This window comes from Bos javanicus, chromosome 8, assembly GCF_032452875.1.
Source record: "Bos javanicus breed banteng chromosome 8, ARS-OSU_banteng_1.0, whole genome shotgun sequence".
Taxonomy (NCBI): Eukaryota; Metazoa; Chordata; class Mammalia; order Artiodactyla; family Bovidae; genus Bos; species Bos javanicus.
Window position 1 is genome coordinate 74,256,559 of NC_083875.1, and position 24,235 is coordinate 74,280,793.

Below are 24,235 nucleotides of genomic sequence, written 5' to 3' on the forward strand. Positions count from 1 at the left end.
TAATAAAAGTTTGTTATTTTCCTCCAGCCATTATTCTGTTTTCTTCCTTCCTTAAATATGTTGAGTTTAAGTGTCAGAGTACATGCTCTGACATTCTCTGATGAGATCATCTATCCATATTTCTTTGCAGATAAGAAATCTGAAGTTCATAAGGATTAATTGACTTACTCCTAGTCAAATTATTACTTAATAGCAGAGCTGAGACTGTTTCCCCAGGTATCTTGTTGCTCTTGCTCTTCATGGTTAATGAAGAGCCAGAGCTTGTAGTGAATGTGGAGGAGGATTAGAGCAAAATGTGAAAGGATATTGGCAGAGTAAGAACATTTGATGTTTCTCATATATTCTTTAACATTTTAAATAATATAAAAGCATTAGTGACTATACATTAAAAAATTTGGGGGGGTTATTTCAGTAGGATGACTTCTGGAACTGATCATGTTCCAAAGGAATGAGTGTTTTGTGGCTTCTGATATAAACTATGGAATAGTTTTCTACAGTAATAATTTATACTTTTGTCTACAATGTAGGCAGGTAACCTACATTGTAGATAAAAGTATAAAGTGACTGAACACATAGAGCAAATACCAGCCTTGTGAACAATTTGTATTTTCCCTGTAGGAGATAGAAAATGGTGTCTTATTAAAAAATGTATTTAATTTGACTGGCTGTTTCCTTATGTTTTACTAGTATTCCTCTTCTGTGAATTGTTCTGCTGCATTGTAAGAACTGTTTCTAAAAATACAAGTGTTTTTCCTAGTCTATTTGGCTTCTATTTATTTATGCAAAAATCACATTTTTCTTTTATTACACTTGTAGATTGTAATCTTCCGGTGTAGCTCTACCTCACCAGAATTCTAATGTGAATTAATGCTTTTTTAAGAAACTTTTCCCTTATGGGGCACATAGGGAAGGGCTGAAGGAACTAGGAGAGGAAGGAAGGTATTTCAGGCAAGGTAGACCACATATCCAGGGTAAAGAAGAGGTAGTGAGGCCTGGGCATAAGTATATATGTGGGAGGTGTAAACATGAGCTTCACTGGAGAATGTGGTGAGTGCTGTGGTCCTTGGAAGTACGTTGGTATGCTTAAGGGAAGGGTTCATATTATGGAGGAGATGGGATGCCACTCAGTACTTCACAGATCTTGCTGTAATCCTTAGAGGACCTTGAAGGTTTTGGAGCAGGAAAGCATTTTGTAACCTGTAAGTAAAACAGAAGAAACACATTTTGGCATGTCTGAGATTCCAGGATTTTGTTGTTTTCTTATGGTACAATTTACATCCTGTGAAATTTATCCTTTATGTACAGTTCTTCAACTTAGTCAACATAAAAAGCAGTTTTATCACTCCAAAGAGTTCCATGTCCCCTTGAAGTCGGCCTCTACCCTCCCTCTATCCCTCTGCTGCTGCTGCTAAGTCGCTTCAGTCGTGTCCGACTCTGTGCGACCCCATAGACGGCAGCCCACTAGGCTCCTCTGTCCCTGGGATTCTCCAGGCAAGAAAACTGGAGTGGGTTGCCATTTCCTTCTTCAGTGCATGAAAGTGAAAGTAAAGTCGCTCAGTCGTGCCTGACTCTGAGTGACCCCATGGACTGCAGCCGACCAGGCTCCTCCGTCCATGGGATTTTCCAGGCAAGAGTACTGGAGTGGGGTGCCATTGCCTTCTCCGCTCTATCCCTCTAGTTGTACCTTTTCCAGAATGTCAGATAAATGGAATCATATAGTGTGCAACCTTTTGAATCTGGCTTCTTTTCGTTAGCATGATGTGTTTTGAATTTTATTCATGTTACTGCTTGTATCTATAATTTGTTCCTTTTTGTTGTGGAGTGGTACTTCATTGTACGGATATATGCCACATATTGTTTATTCATTCACCAGTTGAGAAACATTTGGGTTGTGTCCAGTTTTTGGTGATTACAAATAAAGTTGCTGTAAGCATTTGCATTCAGAATTTTGTATGAATGGTAGTTTTCATTTGACTTGGTAAATATCTAGTGATTGCTGGGTTGCATTGTGTTTGGCAGTGCTGAAAAACTTGTTTCTTCCCACAAAGAGGGTTGCATTCCTACCAGCTATATGGGAGGGTTGCAGTTCCTCAATACCAGCACCAGCCATTGTCAGTTTTTAAATAAAGGTTGTCATTTGAATACTGTGTAGTGCTAACCTCACTACTTTTTTTTACTTTGTAGAGATTAGTCAGTTTGTTTCTATGTTACTGTTACGTGAATGAGAAAATGTATCTGTACCTGGTCTCCTATCTAAGCTCTGGTCACCAATTCCATAATGCTCTGATGGATTTGTTTATGTTACACCAATAGGATAAAGCATGATTTGTAACTTTTAAAATATATATATTATAGATAACATTCTTTCTCAGTACAATAGATTTTTTTTTTTTTTTTGTACTGAGGACAGCAAGTACATGTGGACAAACTTTGGAACGGTATACTGGACTGAAATTCTCTCAGAAGTGGGGTTAAGAGTGAATGATTATCTTTTTTCTTTCTTTCTTTTTTTTTAAACAAAGTAGTAATTTGTGTGATCAAAAAAAAAAGTAAATTTTAATTGTAATTCCATTACTGAAATTGATCTTATATATGAATACATCTGATACGTATTTTGCAGTTTGCGTGTTTGCTAAAATATTGTTCATTTATTACTTTATGGTTGTTACTCCTTGTGGTGGGATTTCAGGTTTTTTATTTAAGTTTTTATGTTAGTTTTATAGTGATCCTTGTATCTCTTTTTTTAAAAAAGAACAGTACTATCTTAAATACTTATATACTTGTGTTCCTGTAAATCTTTAAAAATATTTTTATTGCAGTACTGATTTTTGTCCTTGCCCTTAGGGTTTTAAGGTTACTAAGTAGTTGATTAGAACCAGTAGTTACTTATCAGTAGCTAATTTTATTGTGCTTAGACAATGTGGTCTTTAGAATTCCTTAAGGGACTCTATCAGTAAATGTGAGTTTTTTAAATTGCAAAGCTCATTTGAAGAAATAACATATTTTGTATTGGTATAAATTCTGTATGTGTTTCAGTTACATTTTTCATGTGTCTGTCCCTTCTTTTCCCTGCTTTCCTGCCTCCTGCCCCACCTATTTTTAATCTGTCAGGCATGGAAAATGATTTGTCCAGCTTCTGGACAATTATTGTCAACTCTTCTACTCCTGGTAACCCTGAAATATATAAAGTAACAATCTTTGCGCATAAAGATTTATGACCGTTACATCTTCACTGTACCTTTTATCAAATAAATATAAACATAATATAAACTTTTGTCCTATTGAATTCTTTTTTTATCTAATTTTACCAATGAGTGAAGGCATTATTGGCATTTACTAGTCATAGGCTTGAGTGTACTAGCTGTTCTGAAGTTTTCAGGACAATCTTGAACTAGAAAAAGTTGTTCCATAGTCTTCATGGTTTAGAATATTGTGCCATGTTTGTGGTGTTGAAAAAAACTATTTTCTAAGCCTAAAAACCCAACTCTATTTTTGTTTTTTTTGCATGTGTTTATATACTAAAGTTTACTTTGTAAATTAGGGAAATATTATGCTTTGAAATGTCGGAATTCTTCATGATTTTACAGTCATATCCTAAAAACAAGACTAATTTATTGAGTTGCCACTACTGTGTACCTTTGTAAGTCTGCCTTTATACCTTGGTTTGATTATTCTGCATATAATGTCATCATGCTGGAGGACTTCCATCCTGGTCATTTTTTCAAATATTCCCCAACTTTTCCCCTGGGACTGCAGTGATACGTATGTTGGAACACTAGATCTTCTCTTGCTAGGCAAGTCTTTGTTCTTTTTTTCCCCCTCTGCATCATTTTTTTTGACTCTGTTAGGAGACCTTCAAGTTCTTGATCTTTTCTGTTGCAGCATCTAATCTGTTAATCACATTCAATGTATCTTTCATTTCAGATAGTATACTTTTCATTTTAACATGTTCCTTTGTCTTAAACATATGGAGCGTATTTACGACAGCTGTTTTAAAGTCCTTGTCTTCCAGAAATGATTCGTCCATCGTTTTTAGCATTTCCGGTTCTGTTTCTATTGGCTTATTTTGTCACATTTTCCTGCCTTCTTACATTCCTGATGATTTTAGACCCCAGACAATGTGAATTTGCATTGGTGAGTGTTGGATTTTGTTCTTGCACATAATTATTTGAGATCAATTCTTCAATGTGAAGCTTTGTCAGGATTAATTCAGTTTGGCGCTGACTTGGTCTCTGAGGTGATTCTCTTCTGAGGACTCCACTCGATGCCATGTTAATTACATTTGTCTACTCTGGCTGGTGGCTCAGTTGGTAAAGAAACTGCCTGCAATGCAAGAGACCTGGGCTTGATCCCTGGGTCAGGAAGATCCTTTGGAGAAGGGAATGGCAACCCACTCCAGTATTCTTGCCTGGAAAATCCCATGGACAAAGGAGTCTGAGGGACTATACAGCCCATGGTGTCGCAAGAGTCAGACACAAATTATCGATTAAACCATTGTCAACCAGCCTCCTCTGGCTGAGTGGGATCTCTGTTTATTTTGAGACCTTTTAAGCTTCCTGATAGTTCTTTTGTAGGCCTTGTGGAGTGTTACACCATTACGTGTGTGCGTGCGTGCATGCTCAGTTGCTTCAGTCGTGTCCAATTCTTTGTGGCCCCATGGTCTGTAGCCTGCCAGGCTCCTCTGTCCAAGGGATTCTCCAGGCAAGAATACTGGAGTGGGTTGCCATGCCCTCCTATCCTCAGATCAGTCTTAAACCCTTTAAAGATTCTAAGTGATTTCTGTAGATCCCTTGAACTTTCTCTCTGTTCATTTTCTAGTCATTCCCAGCTAGAGGTTGAATCCAGATGGTCTTGCTTCCCCATGGCCAGAAGCAGAAGACCAATTACAGATTTTTAATTTTGATTTTTCTCTTTCACTTTGAAGTGCTAAAAGTTGCTTCATGTTTTCATTGGGTATTTTTTGGAGACAGTTTATGCTGGTAGCCTTAATGTTCTTTGTTAATGTTTGTTTTTACTGAAATATAACAAAAAGGAAAGAAGACTGATTACCTTGGTAGAGTTTTATAGGTAATTAAGTACTGTTTGCAGAAAGATAAGATTCAGCATATCCAACCTGCTAATAAGCTCGTTTTCTTCCAGACCTGAAAGTTTCGTTTGATACCTAGAAGGCCATGCTGGCAGCGGCTCTTGCAGCAAGTCTTTGCTGACACTCACTTTCCCCCCAGAGCAGTCCCTTTTGAGATAATATTCAGAATGTAGAATTTTAAGAAGCAGAGGTTATTCCTAGAATTCTTGTGAACCTCATATTTTTCTCTGTGAATATTTCAAACCTCTTGTCTTGAGATTTATGCTGTCTCGTGATGCATAAGGCAAATGTGCCTGAATTTTTGGAACTATTTACTGTAATAATGTTTATAGTATTTTCTGAGTTTTAACCTTTTAAATTTTCTTCTCTGTTGCTTGGCTTTAAAGACTAGTCGTATTGAGGGAATTGAGCACAGTGCCCTGCAAGCAGTGTATAAATAGGAGCTGCTTTTATAGAGGCTTTTACTACTGATGTCTCAGTGACAGCACAGTGAGAGTGAAGTAAAGTTTTTGTGAGCAGGTGAATTTGCAAGATAAGATACAGTTTGCATTGTTTTCTGGGTGCAGTAAAGATAAAGTTGAATTTAGGATTAAGTAAAATGTTTCTGATCTGACAATTTTATTGAAAGAACACTGCACATTCCTGTTTCATTTATATATATATTTAACAATAAAAATTCCAAGTCAGCAAAAATTAAAAAACAGAGAGTAAGCCTATTGACAAAAATAACAGAATCAGGTGTGTCAACAGTCAGTGGATGCTTTGTTAACTGTTTCAGGTGAACCTTTGGGGACTGTATAGCAGAAGGTTAAATATACGTGTGAGCAGTTTCTTCCAGTTGATTTCCTCCCCCTCTATTTTTAAAATAAAGGGAGCTTCTTTATATATTTACTCAGTCTTTATGTCTTAGAATTCATTTTATAATGCTTACAATATTCCTTCTTTGGTTCTTTTAAACATTTACTAAATCTTTTCTTGGTTAGCTGTTTACCTGTTGTAATAACATTTTGCTTATAAACCTCTTTAAAGGGTACAATTTAGACTCTGGATCACCCAGCCCCTGGAGTATAGCAGGTGCTGGAAAAATGCTTAGTTTTATTGTAGGGCCAGACCAGTAATTGTAATGAGATCATTAGTAAATAGTGTAAAGTTGATGTAGTTTGACCTTAAATGTTTTTTTGAACACAGGCACTTTGGCAGTGAAAAAGAAGCAGTAAACTGAACACTTATATTATTTATTTATTCATCATCCAGTGGCTTACAGGATTTTATGCTGCCTCCTTATACGTAATGATTGTTCACACCTGCTAAATTTGAATCCTGGCTTTGACACTTGACAGAGGTGTGAAAGGCAAGTTATTTAATGCCTCAGTGCTTTTGTACACTCTCCTATTAATTGAAAGTGATGTCTCTATCATAGTGGCATTATAAGGATTAAATGAGAATATATATATAAATGCTCATTTAATACAGTGCTTGGCATATTATAGTTGAATCTTTCTGTAGATAGAGTGTGCTTTGACACTGGTTATTCGGGTCTCTGTCCCCACATAAATCATATTTGTTCTTTTAATGTTAATATTCATTTATTCTTGCTCGGAGAATCCAAAGGACAGAGGAGCCTGGAGGGCTACAGTTCATGGGGTCACAAAGAGTTGGACACGACTGAAGCGACTTAGCACAGCATTCAGTCGTATTAATATACTTGAACTGTGGTTGACAAGCATCTTCTATAAAGGACCAGGTAGTAAATATTTTCAGTCTGTCTCAACTATTCAGCCCTGCTGTTGTCAATTGAAAGCAGCCAAAGACAATATATAAACAAATGGGCATGGCTGGGTTCCAATAAGACATTCTTTACAAAAATAGCTGGCGGGCCATAATTTTCCAACCTAGGTACTAGAGATTGCGTTTATATCTCCTCATTATTGGATGTTTGAAATACGTTCGTCTTATTTCATTATAGACACATCTCAGATATTCAGGATGTGGCTCTAGATGACTGCAGTAAATAGAGTCACATGAATTGTTCGGTTTCCCAGCACATAAAAAAGTTGTTTACACTGTACTGTAGTCTCTTAAGTGTGAGATAGAGTTATGTCCCCAAAAATGTACATATCTTAGTTGGAAAAATACTTTATTGCTAAAAAAAAAAATGCTAACTACCATCTGAGTCTTCAGCAAATTATAGTCTTTTTGCAGTATAATATTTATGACCACTGGATCACAGATCACTGTTAAAAGCATAATAATGAAAATGTTTGGCATATTGAGAGAATTGCCAAAATGAGACACAGAGATATTAAGTGAGCAAATGCTGTTGGAAAAGTAGCTTTGATAGACTTTGTCTACACAGGATTGCCTCCAATTTGTTAAAAACATAGTATCTATGAAGTACAGTAAAGGGAAATACAATAAATGAAGTATGCCTGTATATAGGTAATTCACCTATAACCATGTTGGTGCTAATTTTAATTGGTTTCTTTCAGATAATTTGTTTGAACTGTAGTCCTCAAGTGGAATTATAAAATCACTGAGTAACCCATAAAGTGTCTTACAGTGCAAGAGTTGACGTATTTAGAGAATGTCAGAGCTAATAATAATTTGAACACTTAATATATAGTAATTATTGTTAATTACTACCATTTATGCATATATATTGTCTATTAATTTTCCATCATGAGATTTTTATGTTGAGTGAGTTGTATTTTTTAACCATTGGCTGGCTGGCTGTGTCCTTTTCCACTGATTAGAGTACATAAGAAATAGAGAAGGTGAGTAACAAGGGAAAGGTGTGGTGTGCCTGATGAAGTAAAGACAGACCAGAAATAGCGTTGTCATCCCCACCACCACCACTTAACCATTCTTGCCCCCAAAAGAAAGCAATCATATCATCTTCTTAGGATGAAACCTGGATGCTGATGGTTTAGGAAAAAAGGGTTGAAGAAATTGAGTTCCATTTTATATAACACATTATAAATTTATTGGTTTTTATTAATACTATGTAGAATTTCACATCAAAGGTCAAGAACACTGTGGTTAAGTTTTCTTGCCAGCAGTCAGATTGTGCCTTTCAAAGCCTTGTCTTTAAGGTGCCTAGAATGCTGTGTGTTGACTGGATGCACAGTAGAGGGTCCTTGACTGATGTTCTCATCCAGAGTCCTTCCTTTTCATTAACTGTATTTGAATGTTCTTTTATATGATATTAAACAGGCACTGTTTTTTCATTGTGAAAAAGCATTTGTACTGGTCATAGGAAGGATTCTTAGGAATCCTTTATGAGAACAGACATAATTGATGTGTTATACTGGACCCTGCCTCGAGTTCAGTAACGTGACTCTTAACGGTGAGGTTAGTGTCCTTGTCTTTTTAAAGTATGTGATAGTTATTTTAATCTCAAGAGTAAAGTGTTAGCAAATTTTCAAGGCTTTCATTAATACTTTGTTTTAAGAATAGTGTGCAGGAATCCGAATTTTCATGAAGTACATTCATATTTTCAGCCTGCTCCTTGAGGTAACAATCTGGGTGTGTGCGTACACAGTAGTTTTATTTTACCTGTTTAAAGTTTCAGGATTCTCTTAGCTTCAGCATTCTTGTCTTTTAAAAGTCAGTGTCCACTCTGTAATGTTTTAGACCTAGACTTTCCAGTACTGTAGCCCCTAGCCATATATGGCTAAAGTTAAAAATTCAGGAGCCACACGTGGCTCGTAGTTACTGTATTGAATAGCACGGATATAGGACCCCTCTATGGTAACAGATTTCTGCTGAACGGTGCTATTGTGCAAACAGTGCTATTCCTGCAGTCATCTACTGTGTAATTTTTTTTTTAATGGTATAGAAATCAGAGCAATGAAGAATATTTTCTAGAAGCAGGGTTATTGTTATTTTCAAAAACACGAGATAGCAGTACTTGACCAGTCTCATGGAGAATCTCATGGATTGGTGGGCTATAGTCCATGGGGTCGCAGAGAGTCGGACACAACTGAGCGACTTCACTCACTCACTCACTCATCTGGGTATCGCTCCTCACGAAATGGGAGCACTGTTTTTAGAGCCATGCTTCCTTATCTTTTCCACATTGTGGCATACTTGAGAGCAAAAATGTTTCTATGGCACTCTGAGGTCAAGTGTGGGCTCCAGGCTGGAAGTCTTAGGTTTGGGTGGTTGCAAACCCATATCCCCTTCCTGGCATACTAGTGTGCTGCAGAGAGGCACATACAGCTCAAAGCTCAGTTTCATAGCGTACTCCTTAATGGATTCCTGGATAAAATTCCTCTTGGACTGTAAAGCAGGATTTGATTTTATTCTCCCTGTTACTCATCCTTTTTATATGTCATATTCCCAAGAAGACCTTGTGAGATCTAGGCATTTTACAACTGAGAACAACTTTGAAAGCATTCACACACTTGGGAGATTTAATAGGTGCTTCTGTACTTAGTGGCTCTCTCACTTTACGTATGGATGGCCAAGCCGGCAGAAGTCATGGTGTGTCATTTCTCCTTGATTTGATAGGAGGGAGGAAGGAACACCATGACATGTACCTATTTAATTTCACCATACAAGTCATGAAAATAATTTACCTATCTGAGATATGACCATATTAAATACATGCAGTAAAAAAATTATAGTGAGGAAGCCATGAATCTGCATACCTCTCCCCCAGATAAAATTCCACTCTACTATTCACCTAAGCATCAGTGGCTTAGTTAGCTATTTCTAAAATGTTATGTTTGTTCATTGGCTTTTGGCAAGATAAATAATCACAAAACAGTAGTGCCTTGTAAATAGCTGAAATGAGAAAATTATTTGCCTTTCTCTCTGTATTTCCCACCCTCAAGGATTTAATGTGGGTTGACTTTTATGGTGTAAATCTTTGGCTCTTGTCGTTTCCTGACAGTCAGCCTCTCGCTTTAGGTCAGTTGTTTCTAGGGTTCCTCAGGCCTGTATGACTTCCTGTTACTCCATTGAGTGAACTGGATAATGAATCTGGATTTTGGTATAAAGTGTAAGCATTTCACCAAGCCAAGAGTATATCCTGGAGTCCAGAGGTCAGGAGTTTTTGGTATAGCATGAGTTTTTAGCCAAATTAACTAGTTCATTTCATGGGAAATACAAAGTATGAATGCTGTAGGGGAAACTGGCTGAGTTGGATTTAAAAGAACAGGAGAACGTTTGCATCTCCAAAGTGGTGCCTGTCTGAGGGATTTGAATTTAAAGATAATTTTTACTATGTATGGGAGTTTTTTTCCCCCTTATTCCCTGATTTTATAATCTGACCTACAAGTAACATGCAGCCATTTGCTCTGTCAAATAGTTAGCACCTGCTTATTTTCTCTCTGTAACTGTACTATAATGTGCTTTTAGTGCAAGGACTGTGTGATTTTAATCCCTTATTATACTCAATACAGAAATAAATACAGAGCACCTAATAGAATGGCTTTTAAGTACTGGTTGATGTAGGGCTTTATAGAGTAAATAGTACAATATATTCAGTTTTACATCTTGGTGTTACATATGCATGTAGCATAAACACTAGATTTATTCCTTCCTCCTGATAGCACCAACCATGGTGGGTTGTTTGGGCCAAAGGTTTTAAGCTGGAGATGGGGTGCTGTCCAAGACCTTTTGAAATTACATGCAAATTTTTGTGTGTACTTAAATGTGTACAGTTCCTTGGGAGAGTGTGTATAACTTTGAGTACATTCTCAGAGAGTTCCAAAAAGATAAAGTGCCTTGGACCTAGACAGTGGAGGAAGCAAAGAAAGCTTTGCAAAATCAAGCTCAACTTGGAAAAAATCACTGAAATGAAAATGATAAAATGCAGTGCTGGTCAGTTTATTGATGTGCTACATTGGTCAGTAAGTTTTAAAATTTAAAGTATATAATGTTCTTTATTATATAAGTGAAGTTGCTCACTGTAGCCTACCAGGATCCTCCATCCATGGGATTTTCCAGGCAAGAATACTGGAGTGGGTTGCCATTTCCTTCTCCATTATTATATAAAGTCACTTTTAAAATTCTTACAGTGATCTAATGTTGGCAAGAAAACAACCCTTCTCCCATAGTAAGAGTTTGATTTTTTATGTAACATGCGTTTGATGGATGTTACATAAAATTTAGCATAATGCTTAGTAGTGAAGAACTTGTAACAGTGGGGAATTGTGTAGTGTGATTGCTTTATCTTAATGCCCAATTCTGTAACTTAGATTTTTTTCTTTAGGAAAATGACTGGTGTCAAAAAGCAAGGAAAAAAACCTGATAATTTTATTTGAACTTGACTGTGAAATTAGCACCGACTTTGAGTGTAACATGACTGATTCTAGTAGCCCCTGCTGTGTCTATGTGCATTTTGAAGGTGCATAGCACAAAGCATTGCTAGTATAAGTGTGTTCTATTTACAAACATTTGTTTGAGGCCATAATTTGAATTTATTTATTTATGATAAAGTTCTATCTGAAATTATTTTTGCATTTAAAGAATTTCCCCATTTTAGTTATATCTGTCTTAATTTTACAGTCCTTTGGGTTTGTGTATATCAGCTTATCAGAAGTATATAAGAAAAAATTAGCACAATAATTATTAACGTTTAATGTGCTATCATGGAATGTTTCATGAATTGTTGATTTCTTTATATTCATGAATTTAGTGAATTATTAATAAAGCACTGATATTTTTTGTTATGTGCCTGTTTTTTTAAAAAATAGTGTCATTGGTTTACTTTGGGAAGAGTTTTGTGGGGGGAGTGAACCAAATATTCATGACTCAAAATTTCATGAAAGAACTTTAGATTTACTTTATTTCTGAGGGCAGGTTGATATATAGACTTGGAATATATTAGGAAAACATGCTGAGTTCTTACTAAGAAACTCTTTCGTGAGTTGGGAGAGAAGAACTAATGTCTTTTTTGTTTGTTTCAATTATACAGCAGATATAATTTCTACAGTAGAATTTAATCATTCTGGAGAGTTACTAGCAACTGGAGATAAAGGTGGTAGAGTTGTCATCTTTCAGCAGGAGCAGGAGGTAAGTGTTTAAAGTTTGGTATCTAAATTTCAGTTTGCTCCTGGGACTGGAGCTTATGCTGGAGAATCTCATCAGAGGATGTTGGCAAATTTTTCTTTAAAAATTTGTTGTATATCAAGCAGAATATTGAATGTGTAAGTAGCTCTAGTTCTCTTAGCTTTGTGTGTCTGTGTACATGTGTGTGTTGTTTTGATTTAATTGTGAAAGGATTTGGTTAGAGAAAGGAGTGAGAAGTGTGTTATACAAGATTTTAACTGATTTTACAGCCTTGGCCCTCACTTTTTTTTCTCCTAAAATTCCATAAAGTAAAATTGTTTTGACCTCTTCTCAGTGAATAATTTTCCTTGTGTAATTAGGGGTGGGAGCCTGGTTTAAAGGAAAAAACTGCTCAACTATTTTGATATCAGTTTATACTAATACAATTACTGCAATTTAAGTATAAAGGTTTTAAATGATAGTTGCATGTATACACATGTAATGTACGTAATTTATAAGCTTAGTTACCCTTCTTTAAAGTGGATCTGAAAATTGTTTTCCTTTCTCTTTGAAGAAAGGGATTTCTCATTGCAGAATCTGTGATTAAAGTAGGGTTGGTTTGGTTTTGTGTAAAACATAGGCACACTTCTAAATCTGATTGACTAGATTTCTCACTAAAATTTTATACTAAACAAGATTTGTCACACTAGATTTTCCCTTAGTCTCCCTCTACATTTGTAGATCAAAGCTAATTTATCATTTGCTTCCAAACATTCTGTCCCTGTCTATACTATCTTCAAAAAGAGTTGAAAGTACTGTGGATAAAATGCAGGGTTTTATGAACAGATGTCTAAATCATAACACAGAGTTAGCTTTTAAAGGATTGTGAAATTCCTTAAATAAGCAAGAATCTAGTAATAATACTACTACTTTGCACTTCTATAGCGCCTTTGACCTGAGGATCTCAAAGTGCTTTACAAACACTAATGAATTAATCCTCACAACACCCAGTGAGGTAGGTAATTTAATTTTAAAAGAAATGATTAATAGTGTCTGATTAGAAGGTGCACAAGCACTAAATATGTCTCCTTTTATTATTTTTCTTTTTGGTTGGAAGGAAATATGAAAATAAGACTCAAGGTTTTCTTGGCAAAGGATGTTTTTGTGGGAAGTGGGGGCAAAATCAGTTTTCTGTTCTGTTTTCAAGCAGCTAAAAACTTGACCATAACAATCTAGGAAAACTTGGAGTCGAAATAGAGCCTTACAGATCATTATAGTTTACCTTTATTTCCACATGAGAAAGCAGATTGTTAAGAGATCACTTGATTATCCAGACTCACAACCAGAACCCAGAACTTCCAGCATGTCCCCTCTCGGTGCACTCCAGTGCCTTTCAGGTTAAGTCACCAAAATGTGAGTGTTAATGTTGTTCTTTAGAAGTTAGAGCTGGATTTCCTATAGACATTCTCTGCCCTTCTGTGGTTTGGTTTGGTTTTTTACTGAAAATTAATGACATTCTATATATTTTTGTTTTAAAAACAAAAGGTATTTGGAGATAAACATTTAAATTTAAGTTTGCTTCCCAAGCATTTCCATCTTGAAGGGCTTTACATTGTGGGTTTCTGAGCCTACATTTTTAATGGGGGCTTTGTGTTGTTTAAAAGTATAAATTGTCATTCTTAACTGCATGTAAGTGTTCAAGACAGAAATCCATTATCTAGAACTTCAGATTAGTAGTATGTCTTTTGAGAATTACTTAGTGTAAATTTCAGTGTATTTTTTAGTGATAAATAATAAAGATGATAATTATTCTCCTTCTTGAAATTGATGTTGTTAATGTTAATTTGATGCATTTCACCCAATATATTTTCTACATTTTTAAAGCCCTTATTCTGGAGCTTCTAACATTATGCTGTCTTCAGGACATTCAGTACCTATGTTAATTATAAATGTATATGCCTTGTATCAGTAGCTAACATATTTAGGTTAGATTTTATGAGTTCATAGCTAAATGTCTGTAAAATAGTGTTAGAGTTTGAAACTTGGAAGTGAACTTAGAGATAGTCTTTTTCTAATGTTTAGGTAAATTTCAGCAAGTTTACATAAAGTTACATTGCTCAGTTTAATAGCAAAGGCCTGGGATTAGAACTTGGATCCCTAAATTTCAGTAGCTTCTTCTAAACACCACAGCTATTATACATACATTCCAGGGTACGCTGACACTTAACAAGTGAGCAGTTTTAAGAACCTGCTAGTTCTCTTTGCAAAATACAATGATGTTTGAACTGTTGTGTCTACAGTGGCAGGGTTCCTTGCTAAAATTCACTTGACTGGAGACTTAAATATTTCCACTCACTCCTTTTATAGACCCTACTTAATTAAGAAGAAAAGGTCATGCTACAGTAGCAGTGAACCTTGCACATCAGACTTTGATGGCTTTATCCCACCTTTCTGTCTCACTTTATTCTTAAGGTGTGGCAGGTCCCCTTCCTGTCATCTTGTCGGGCACACTTTGCTGCCTGTCCATCTGTTCCCAAGGCAAAGAAACTGGGTGCTCATTTACAAGATTTTCATTTGGTTCAAGTGTATTTCAGCCTGGTGATTCTGTAGCATGGTCTACTGTTTTGTGTGTGTGTGTGTGTTTTAAACTAACATGTTTGAATGATTTTCTTTTTGACAGAATCTCTGATAGAAGCAGGGCATGTAGGGAAATTGAGGCACAGGGTAGATCGAGTTTCCAGGAGGCATCACACCCATCACACAGTCAGAGTCCAGACTTTGGAGTTTCACCCAGTGCTCTGTGTAGTGTGTCCTGAAATAAGGCACCCATCTTGCTGATTTTCACAGCTTGTGTGTATTAGGTTGGTACAAAGTGTGGTTTCAGACAGTGAATTTTAAATCATAACTAGGGTCATACACATATTCATTAATCAAAATAGGAACCACTACAGTCAACACATTTTTGCCAAATAAGAATGTTTATTCCTGTAGTATAAAAATCCATACTTGAGCATTTGACGAACTCTTGGAAAGCATTTTCTGCCTCCTGCTGGTTGTGGAAGCAGTTTCCCTGCAAAAACTTGTCGAGTTGCTTAAAGAAGTGGTTGGTTGGCTGGCAAGGGATCAGGTGAATATGGCAGATGAGGCAAGACTTTGTAGCCCAGTTTGTTCAACTTTTGAAGCTTTGTGTTTTGGAGAAGAACTGGGCCCTTTCTGTTGATCAATGCCAACTGCAAGTGTTGAAGTTTTTGATGCATCTCATTGGTTTGCTGAGCATACTTCTCAGGTGTAATCATTTCATCAGGATTCAGAAAGCTGTAGTAGATCAGACCAACAGTAGACCACCAGTGACCATTACCTTTTTTTGGTGCAAGTTTGGCTTTGGAAAGTGTTTTGGAGCTTCTGCTTGGTCCAGCCACTGCCAGTTTTCATATACAGTCCCCTTTTTGTCGCATGTCACAATCTGATTGAGAAATGGTTTGTTGTTGTTGTGTAGAATAAAAGGAGACAACACTTCAAAACAACTATTTTTGGTCAGCTCATAAGGTACCCACTTACCTAGCTTTTTCATCTTTCCAATTTGCTTCAAATACTGAATGACCATAGAATGCTCCATGTTAAGTAAGTTCTTCTACAGCTTCTCATGTAGTTGTAAGAGGATCAGCTTTGATGATGACTCTCAATTAATTGGTTATTGTCAGCGTCCCATGGCCAGCCACTGTGCTCTTCATCTTCAAGGCTCTTGTTTGCAGGACTTGTTGAACCACTACTGTACTGTATATTCGTTAGCAGTTCCTAGGCCAAATGTGCTGTTGATGCTGCGAGTTGTCTCCACTTCTTTATGACCCATTTTGAACTCAAAAAAGTAGCTCGAATTTGCCTTTTGTCTGACATCATTTCCATAGTCTAAAGTAAATATAAACACCTAGTAATAAATCATTAGCAGAAAAAAACATAAAGTAGGAAATGCACATTAAAATGCTATATAACATAACCACATTTATTTACGGATGTATCCCAAAGAAAGGCAATGCCAAAGAATGTTCAAGCTACCGCACAATTGCACTCATCTTGCACGCTAGCAAAATAGTGCTTAAAATTCTCTAAGTCAGGCTTCCACAGTACATGAAGCAAGAACTTCTAGATGTTCACGCTGGATTTAGAAAAGGCAGAGGAACCAGAGATCAAATTGCCAACATCCATCGGGTCATAGAAAAAAAAAGAGAGTTACAGAAAAACTTCTGCTTTATTGATTACGCCAAAGCCTTTGACTGTGTAGATCACAACAAACTGGAAAATTCTTCAAGAGATGGGAATACCAGACCACCTGACCTGCCTCCTGAGAAATCTGTATGCAGGTCAAGAAGCAGCAATTAGAACTGGATACGGAACAGTGGACTGGTTCCAGATCAGAAAAGGAGTACATCAAGGCTGTATATTGTCACCCTGTTTATTTAACTTATATGCAGTATACGGCATTCGAAATGCTGGGCTGGATGAAGCACAAGCTGGAATCAAGATTGCCAAGAGAAATATCAATAACCTCAGATATGCAGATGACACCACCCTTATGGCAGAAAGTGAAGAAGAACTAAAGAGCCTCTTAATGAAAGTGAAAGAGGAGAGAGCAAAAGTTGGCTTAAAGCTTAACATTCAGAAAAAGATCATGGCATCTGGTCTCATCACTTCATGGCAAGTGGATGGGGAAACAATGGAAACAGTGACAGACTTTATTTTGGGGGGCTCCAAAAGCATCGCAGATGGTGACTGCAGCCATGAAATCAAAAGACGCTTACTCCTTGGAAAAAAAGCTATGACAAACCTAGCACCACATTAAAAAGCAGAGACATTACTTTGCTGACAAAGGTTCATCTAGGTAAATCTATGGTTTTTCCAGTAGTCGTGTATGGTCGTGAGCGTTGGACCATAAAGAAAGCTGAGTGCCAAAGAATTGATGCTTTTGAACTGTGGTGTTGAGAAGACTCTTGAGAGTCCCTTGGACTGCAAGGAGATGAAATCAGTCAGTCCTAAAGGAAATCAGTCCTGAGTGTTCACTGGAAGGACTGATGGTGAAGCTCCAGTAGTTTGGCCACCTGATGTGAAGAACTGACTCATTGGAGAAGATCCTGATGCTGGGAAAGATTGAAGGCAGGAGGGGAAGGGGATGACAGAGGCTGAGATGGTTGGATGGCATCACCAACTCGATGGACATGAGTTTGAGTAGGCTGCAGGAGTTGGTAATGGACAGGGAAGCCTGGTGTGCTGCAGTCCACGGGGTTGCAAAGAGTCTGACACAACTGAGGGACTGAACTGAATTGACTGCAATATCAAAACAGCAAAGTTCAACAGGTGCAAAACTGCAGTTACTTTTGTAACAGCTTAAATAATAGCTTTTAACATCAAAGTGGATGGGGCAGTATTCTTTCTGATGATGGTAATGTGGAGGGAGAGCCCAAGCAGCTGTCAGACTGTGGTGTTCCATACTTTTTAAGGAATCTTTATTTCTATGGGTGCTCACAGGAGGTGGTCAGCACTTGTTGAAGTAACTGGTTTCCTGTTGGCTTTGGATTGCTCAGACCTTCTTCTGGTTTCTCTGAGGCTTTTTGATACATATAAGCTAAAATGTTGGGGGAGGGTTAATATTTTTAATAGACAGTTAAGAAGAAAGGTGAACAGAAAGGTTGTTCTTACTGATTTTTCTGGATTGTTATGCAGCCTTTGTTCTCTGTTTTCTACCACTGCTGGTTACTTACTAGGATTTCTTTCTCACTTTTCTGTTCTTAATGTAGTGTTCCTAAAACTTAACACGGTTTAGGTTTCCCTGGTGGCTCAGCTGGTAGAGAATCTGCCTGCAATGCAGGAGACTTGGGTTTGATCCCTGGGTTGGGAAGATTCCCCTGGAGAAGGGAAAGGCTACCCACTCCAATATTCTGGCCTGGAGAATTCCATGGACTGTCCATGGGGTCACAAAGAGTCGGACTTGACTGAGCGACTTTGACTTAACTAACATGGTTTAGAAGAAACCTTTAGCATGTTTATCTCAAAAGATGGATAGTATTGTTTATATGTTTGTATTCCCTTTCTACATTATTTGGAAAGACTAGAATGAGACTCAACCGCACGGTATTGTTTAATAGAATTTAATATCATATATACAAAGGGCTTGGTTTAGTGTATTCATTAAAGTGAAGGGATAGAACCTGCTGTTTTAGGGTGACAGGGTAGCGTTCTCTTGGGAGTTGAGTAGTATGGGGGCCCTAGATTTGCAACTCCTGGCAATGCAGTTTGCTTTTACCAATAAAGAAATGGAGGAGCTCAGACAGATAACTGGTCAGAAGTGGTACAGTTAACAAAGAAGTGAACTCTTACTCTAGAACCCTTGCTGTTACTCCCGATTCCCTGCCCATTGCATTCCCTTTTCTGACCCGGGTTTAGCAACAACAGTTGATGTGCCACACTCTCTGCCAAGCTCCCTAAATCTTATTAATCTTCACAGTAAAGTAATGGAGATGTTATGCTTACTTACTACATCTCAATTTATTACAGATTTATAAGTGAATTGAGACCTAAGTTAAATGCCTTTTCTAAGATCACACAGCTAGTCAAGTGGGTTAAAAAAAGAAAAGCTAATTCGGTATAAATTGGGATGAATATCCACAATGAAAAACAAGTCTTAACTCCTCTGAGTAATGAATCTTATAAATCAAGAAAATCCGTTTCATTTATAGTAATGAGAAAAGACTTGGTCCTCAGACTTTTTAATAATAGCCATTAAGGAATGATGTCCTCTCTGTAGAAGTTTAGTGACAGAAAAGTTGGAGTTTGGAAGCCTCGAGAGTTTAGAGACCTGGGCTCTAGTCCTCATTCATATCCATTAACTTGTCCAAGCACCTCTCTTGTTCAGCCATCTGTTCTCCAGATTCCTAGTTTCAGTTTACCTCTTAATATTCCCAGTAATTAAAATTGCTCTATGCCTTTTATTCTGTGTCATGGTTTAGAACTAAATTATCCTGGGTAGTTGGTCCCATCACTTCATAGGAAATAGATGGGGAAACAGTGGAAACAATGTCAGACTTTATTTGGGAGGGCTCCAAAATCACTGCAGATGGTGACTGCAGCCATGAAATTAAAAGACGCTTACTCCTTGGAAGGAAAGCTATGGCCAACCTAGATAGCATATTGAAAAGCAGAGACATTACTTTGCCAACAAAGATCTGTCTAGTCAAGGCTATGGTTTTTCCAGTGGTCATGTATGGATGTGAGAGTTGGACTGTGAAGAAAGCTGAACGCCGAAGAATTGATGCTTTTGAACTGTGGTGCTGGAGAAGACTCTTAGAGTCCTTTGGACTGCAAGGAGATCCAACCAGTCCATTCTGAAGGAGATCAGTCTTGGGTTTTCTTTGGAAGGACTGATGCTGAAGTCCTTACTTAGTCCAATACTTTGGCCACCTCATGCGAAGGATTGACTTACTGGAAAAGACCCTGATGCTGGGAGGGATTGGGGGCAGGAGGAAAAGGGGACAACAGAGGATGAGATGGCTGGATGGCATCACCGACTTGATGGACATGAGTTTGGATAAACTCCAGGAGTTGGTGATGGACAGGGAGGCCTGGCATGCTGCGATTCATGGGGTCGCAAAGAGTCAGACACAACTGAGCGACTGAACTGAACTGATACAGTCTGAATCATAGCACTTTAACCTTTTTAGATTTTATAACATTTTAAAGCATTACATTTAACCCTTTGAACAACATGGAGTTAATCCCTGTATAATTTATGGTCAGCCCTCTGCATTCCCTGATACATAGTACAGTTGTATTTACTATTAAAAATACACATGTAAAAGCAGTCCTGCACTGTTCAGGGATCAACTGTATTAACTGTAACTTACACATTCCCATGGTTGGTTGAATCCACAATATAGAGGACCAAATACAAGTTGTACCTGGACTTCCCACTGTGCAGGAACTTGGCACCATAACCCCTATGTTAATACATCTTTGCGTACATTGTTTTTCATTAGGGTATACTTTGAAGTGGAATTGTTGAGTACATCTTTTAAGGCTTTCAATAAGTATTGATAGATTATTCTCCAGAAAAGCTGTGTAAATTTATACTTCTCCCTGTAGTGTATAATTTTTGTCCATATTCTCATCTTTAAAGCAATGACCATTATCATTTTTTAAATTCTTCACCGGTTTAAAGGCAAAACATTATTCTTTAATTTTGCGTAGTAGTGATGAGTAGTTATATATTTGCTGACCATTTTTTAGGTAAGCTACCAACTGTTGACCTTTTCATCTCTCAAGGGGGAGAGTGTTAATATTTTTACTAATTATTTTTAAGGACTTGAAAAGATAGTAACATTTTTTACACATGAAAGGTAGTAACCTTGTCTTACGATGCACTTTTCTCCCTAGTGTGCTTTTTTTTTTTAACTTTTAAATATTTTTCTTCTTACCTTGTCAGAAGTCAACCTTTCTCTGCTCTTTGCTTTCACTTTTGTATTTAGAAGCGCCTTTTCACTTGAGAATTATATAGAAATTCACTACTGTACTTTCTCTTAGCTTCTTTTATGTACTTTTTTTTTTTAAAGAAAGATTTAATAAAGACTTAAATATCAAGTAGACAACTTCTAAATTTCACTTTGTGACCCACACTGAATTGGAGTTGAAGAATGGCTCCCTCTGAAATTTATTTTTGTGTAAGAAATGAAGTTCTAATTCTCTTTCCAAATGTTTGTTTGGCTCTAACACCATTGGATTTTACTGCTGTTTTCTGTTTTGATTGGTTGAATCTCAGGGGCATACTTGAGTTCGTGACACTGCCACTGGAGGACATGGCCAGGCCCTTTATTTAAGTAAACCTGCATATAGGTGTGCAGTAGTGCACACATGAACTTTGATTTGCATAACGTGCTGCCATTCACCTCTCACTTCATAGATAACTGTTTGAATGTGTTTTTGTAATTTTCATTTTGTTTTTGTGTACTGAACTGTATTTATTTGTGGCAAAATATAACATTCAACTTCCCAGCAGTTTCCATGTGTACAGCACAGTCTTGCCAACCACATGCACATTACTGTGCAGCAAAACCCCCAGAATAACTGGAACCCTGTACTCACGGAACAGCAGCTTCCTGCCCCCCTCCAGTCCCTGGCTGTCACCATTCTACTTCCTGTTCTGTGAGGTTGACTGCTTTAGATAATCCATATATGTAAGTGGAATTGTGCAGTATTTATCATTAATGACTGGCTTTATTTTTTTTTTTTAGCATAATGTCCTTAAGGTTCATCCATGTTGTAGCCTATGAGAGGAGTTCATTTATTTTTTTAGGCTGAATAATTTATATGTATATACACATGTGTGGGCACATACCCACCTACCACATTTTCTTTATTCACTTATCCGTCAGTGGACATTTAGATTATTTCTACCTCTTAGCTATTGTGAATAATGTCTTTTGAGATTCCTTTTTTACTTCTTTTGGATATATACCCAGATTGCCAGATCATCCAGTAGTTCTTTTTTTTTTCCCCTCGATGTGGCATACGGGATCTTAGTTCCCAACCAGGGATTGAACCCATGGCCCTTGGAGTGGAAGCATAGTCTTAACCTCTGCAGTGCCAGGGAAGTCCCTATTATTTATATTTTTGAGGAACCCCCATACTATTTTCAAAGTGGCCACACAATTTGTATGCTATTTTGTTTGTTTGTTTGTTTGTTTGTTTTTAACTCTGTTGAAATATACACAGAAAAATGCACAAAACACTAGTGGATTATCACGCAGCAGATACTTCAGTCAGGAGCTAGAACTTCCCCACTTCCATCAACCCTCCTCATTCCCCTTCCAAGCCACTCCTTTCTCTTTCCTCTTCATAAGTCTTTTAACACTTAGTTTGGCCTGTAGTTTTAGAACTTTTTATAAATGGAATCTACAGTAAGCATTCTGTGTCTGGCCTTTTTGCTCAGTTTTTGTTGGTGTAATAATTTGTTCTCTTTCATTACTGTTTTGTGGTCTTCTGTATTACTGTACCATAATCTATCCATTCTGTTACAGATGTGGATGTTTTGGTTGGTTCAGTTTGTGGCTGGCTATAAAGAATAAAAAGTTGTAAGACAACATAGTAAAAAGTTAAAAAAAAAGCATAGTAAAAAGGGAAGCCTGGTGTGCTGCAGTCCATGGGGTCGCAAAGAGTCGGACACGACTGAGCGACTGAACAACAATACTAAAAAGTGGTTCTGCCCATTTTATTCTCATGAACAATGTATGAAAATTCTGGCTCTTCCACATCTTTGCCAATGCTTTGTCCTTAATTTTATAACTTAAGCATTTTGAGATTATGAGGGTGTCTTGTTATAGTTTTAATTTGTACTTTCTTGAATAATACTGAGGTTCAGCATCTTTTTATGGGTTTATGGGCCATTGGATGTCATCTTTTGTGAAGTACCTACTAAAATTTCTTGCACTTTTTTCTACCGGATTGTCTGTCGTTTTTCTCAGTGATGTGTAGGCTTAGCACCTTTTGAATATTAACCCTTTGTCAGTTGTATTTGTTGGAAGTATCTCCCATTCTATGACTTAGCTTTTTATTTTTCGGAATGCTATCTTTTGATAAGTAGAGGTTATTAATATAATTCAGTTTATCTATGTTTTTCTCTAGACTTAACTGCTTTTTCTTTCCTGTAAAAGAAATACTTCTCTACCCCAAGGTCCAGGAAGATAATATATTCCTGTTATTGTTTAGATCTGTGCTTTCCAGTATGGTAGTTACTAGCTCCATGTGGCTATTTAGAATTTAATTAGTTAAAATAAATGTGAACTTCACTTCCTTAGTCACAGTGGCTACAGTGGTGCTCAACAACCACATATGACTGGTGGCTACCATATTGGACAGCACAGATAAGGACTGTTTCCATTGTTGCAGAAAGCTCTCTTGGATAGTGTTGTACTAGAAGCATTTACAGTTATATTCCTGATAATTCACCTGCAGTCAATTTATATGAGTGGTTTAAGGTGGGTGTAGTAAGGGTCAGGGTTTGTTTTATTATATTGAATAGATGAATAACCAATAAACCGAAAACTATTTAGTGAAAAGACCATCCTGGCCCAGCAGTTCCACTTTTGTCCTAATTCAGGCCTACCTGAATTATATGAACTTCAGTTTCTACTCTTGACTAAAGTTTCTTATACACAAGTTACCTGAAGGCTGAGATTCTCTGTTATTAAATCTCTGTACACCTCTGGGACCCAGTGTACATAGTACTGTAGTCTTTTGCTTACATTGAAAATAGCATTCATATTAAAAATTGAATTGAAAAAAAAAAAAAATTGAATTGCTGTTTATTGTAACTTTCTTGGAGAATAATATGACAAATGTTTTGAGACTGAATAATTTTCAGTGGAAGATATATGGAATTTCTTGTAAAGAGATATTGGTATATAGCTATTAAATGGGTTGGGTTATTAGATTTGGTGTAAGAGTATTATAATGAGACCGAGATTCTCAGTTTGAATTTTACCCTTTCCACATCCCCAGTGTGCATTATGTTCTGTGATGTGTTCTGCATTCTCAGTATTGGTGAATGCACTCAATAATAATTAATCCAGATACAACTGTGACCATGAGTGATCAATCCAGATAATCAAACTACTGGAAGCAACAACCTAAAACCTATGCTTATGAGATAATGATTCAATAAGATTTTCTTTTTATAAAGAGTAATAATAATGACCAATAGGCTATTCTTAGTATCACATCATCTTAAACATTTCATTTGTTAATTCATATTTAGTTGAAATAGTTGATTATAAATACTAACCTTTCTTTTAAACGAATTTTCCATTGGTTCTTTGAATTAGACATTTAATGTTTTTGTTGGAAATGTTTTTGATTGTGTGATGATGGATTAATAAGTCAAACTCTAGAAATGATTACAGTTTTCATTTTTGCTAAGGTATTAGTGTTAACTGAAGAAGTTCACAAGTAGTCTCTATCCAGTAGCTTATGTTATATTCACTTGCACTGATACTAAATAAATCATTGGTGTATGCTAGGCTTATAATTAAGAAAGATAATTTAAGGAGGGTTAGCATTTTTGGGTAGTGTTGGATGTGGTCTCAGTGAGTAATACAGCCCTGTAAATGT

The 24,235-nt window shown here is 36.8% G+C and overlaps 1 protein-coding gene across 4 annotated transcripts in view; it reads left to right on the forward strand.

Annotated features, from left to right (window-relative positions):
• PPP2R2A (protein phosphatase 2 regulatory subunit Balpha) overlaps positions 1–24,235 on the forward strand; it is an 81,734-nt gene that overhangs the window by 38,978 nt on the left and 18,521 nt on the right. For 3 of the 4 annotated variants that reach the window (XM_061425883.1, XM_061425881.1, XM_061425882.1), the window contains one exon: positions 12,012–12,109. In XM_061425883.1, the coding sequence (XP_061281867.1) occupies positions 12,012–12,109 (98 nt within the window). Of the gene's footprint in view, positions 1–12,011; positions 12,110–13,030; positions 13,101–24,235 lie in introns of those variants that run through there. The other variant, XM_061425884.1, reaches the window with a different exon arrangement.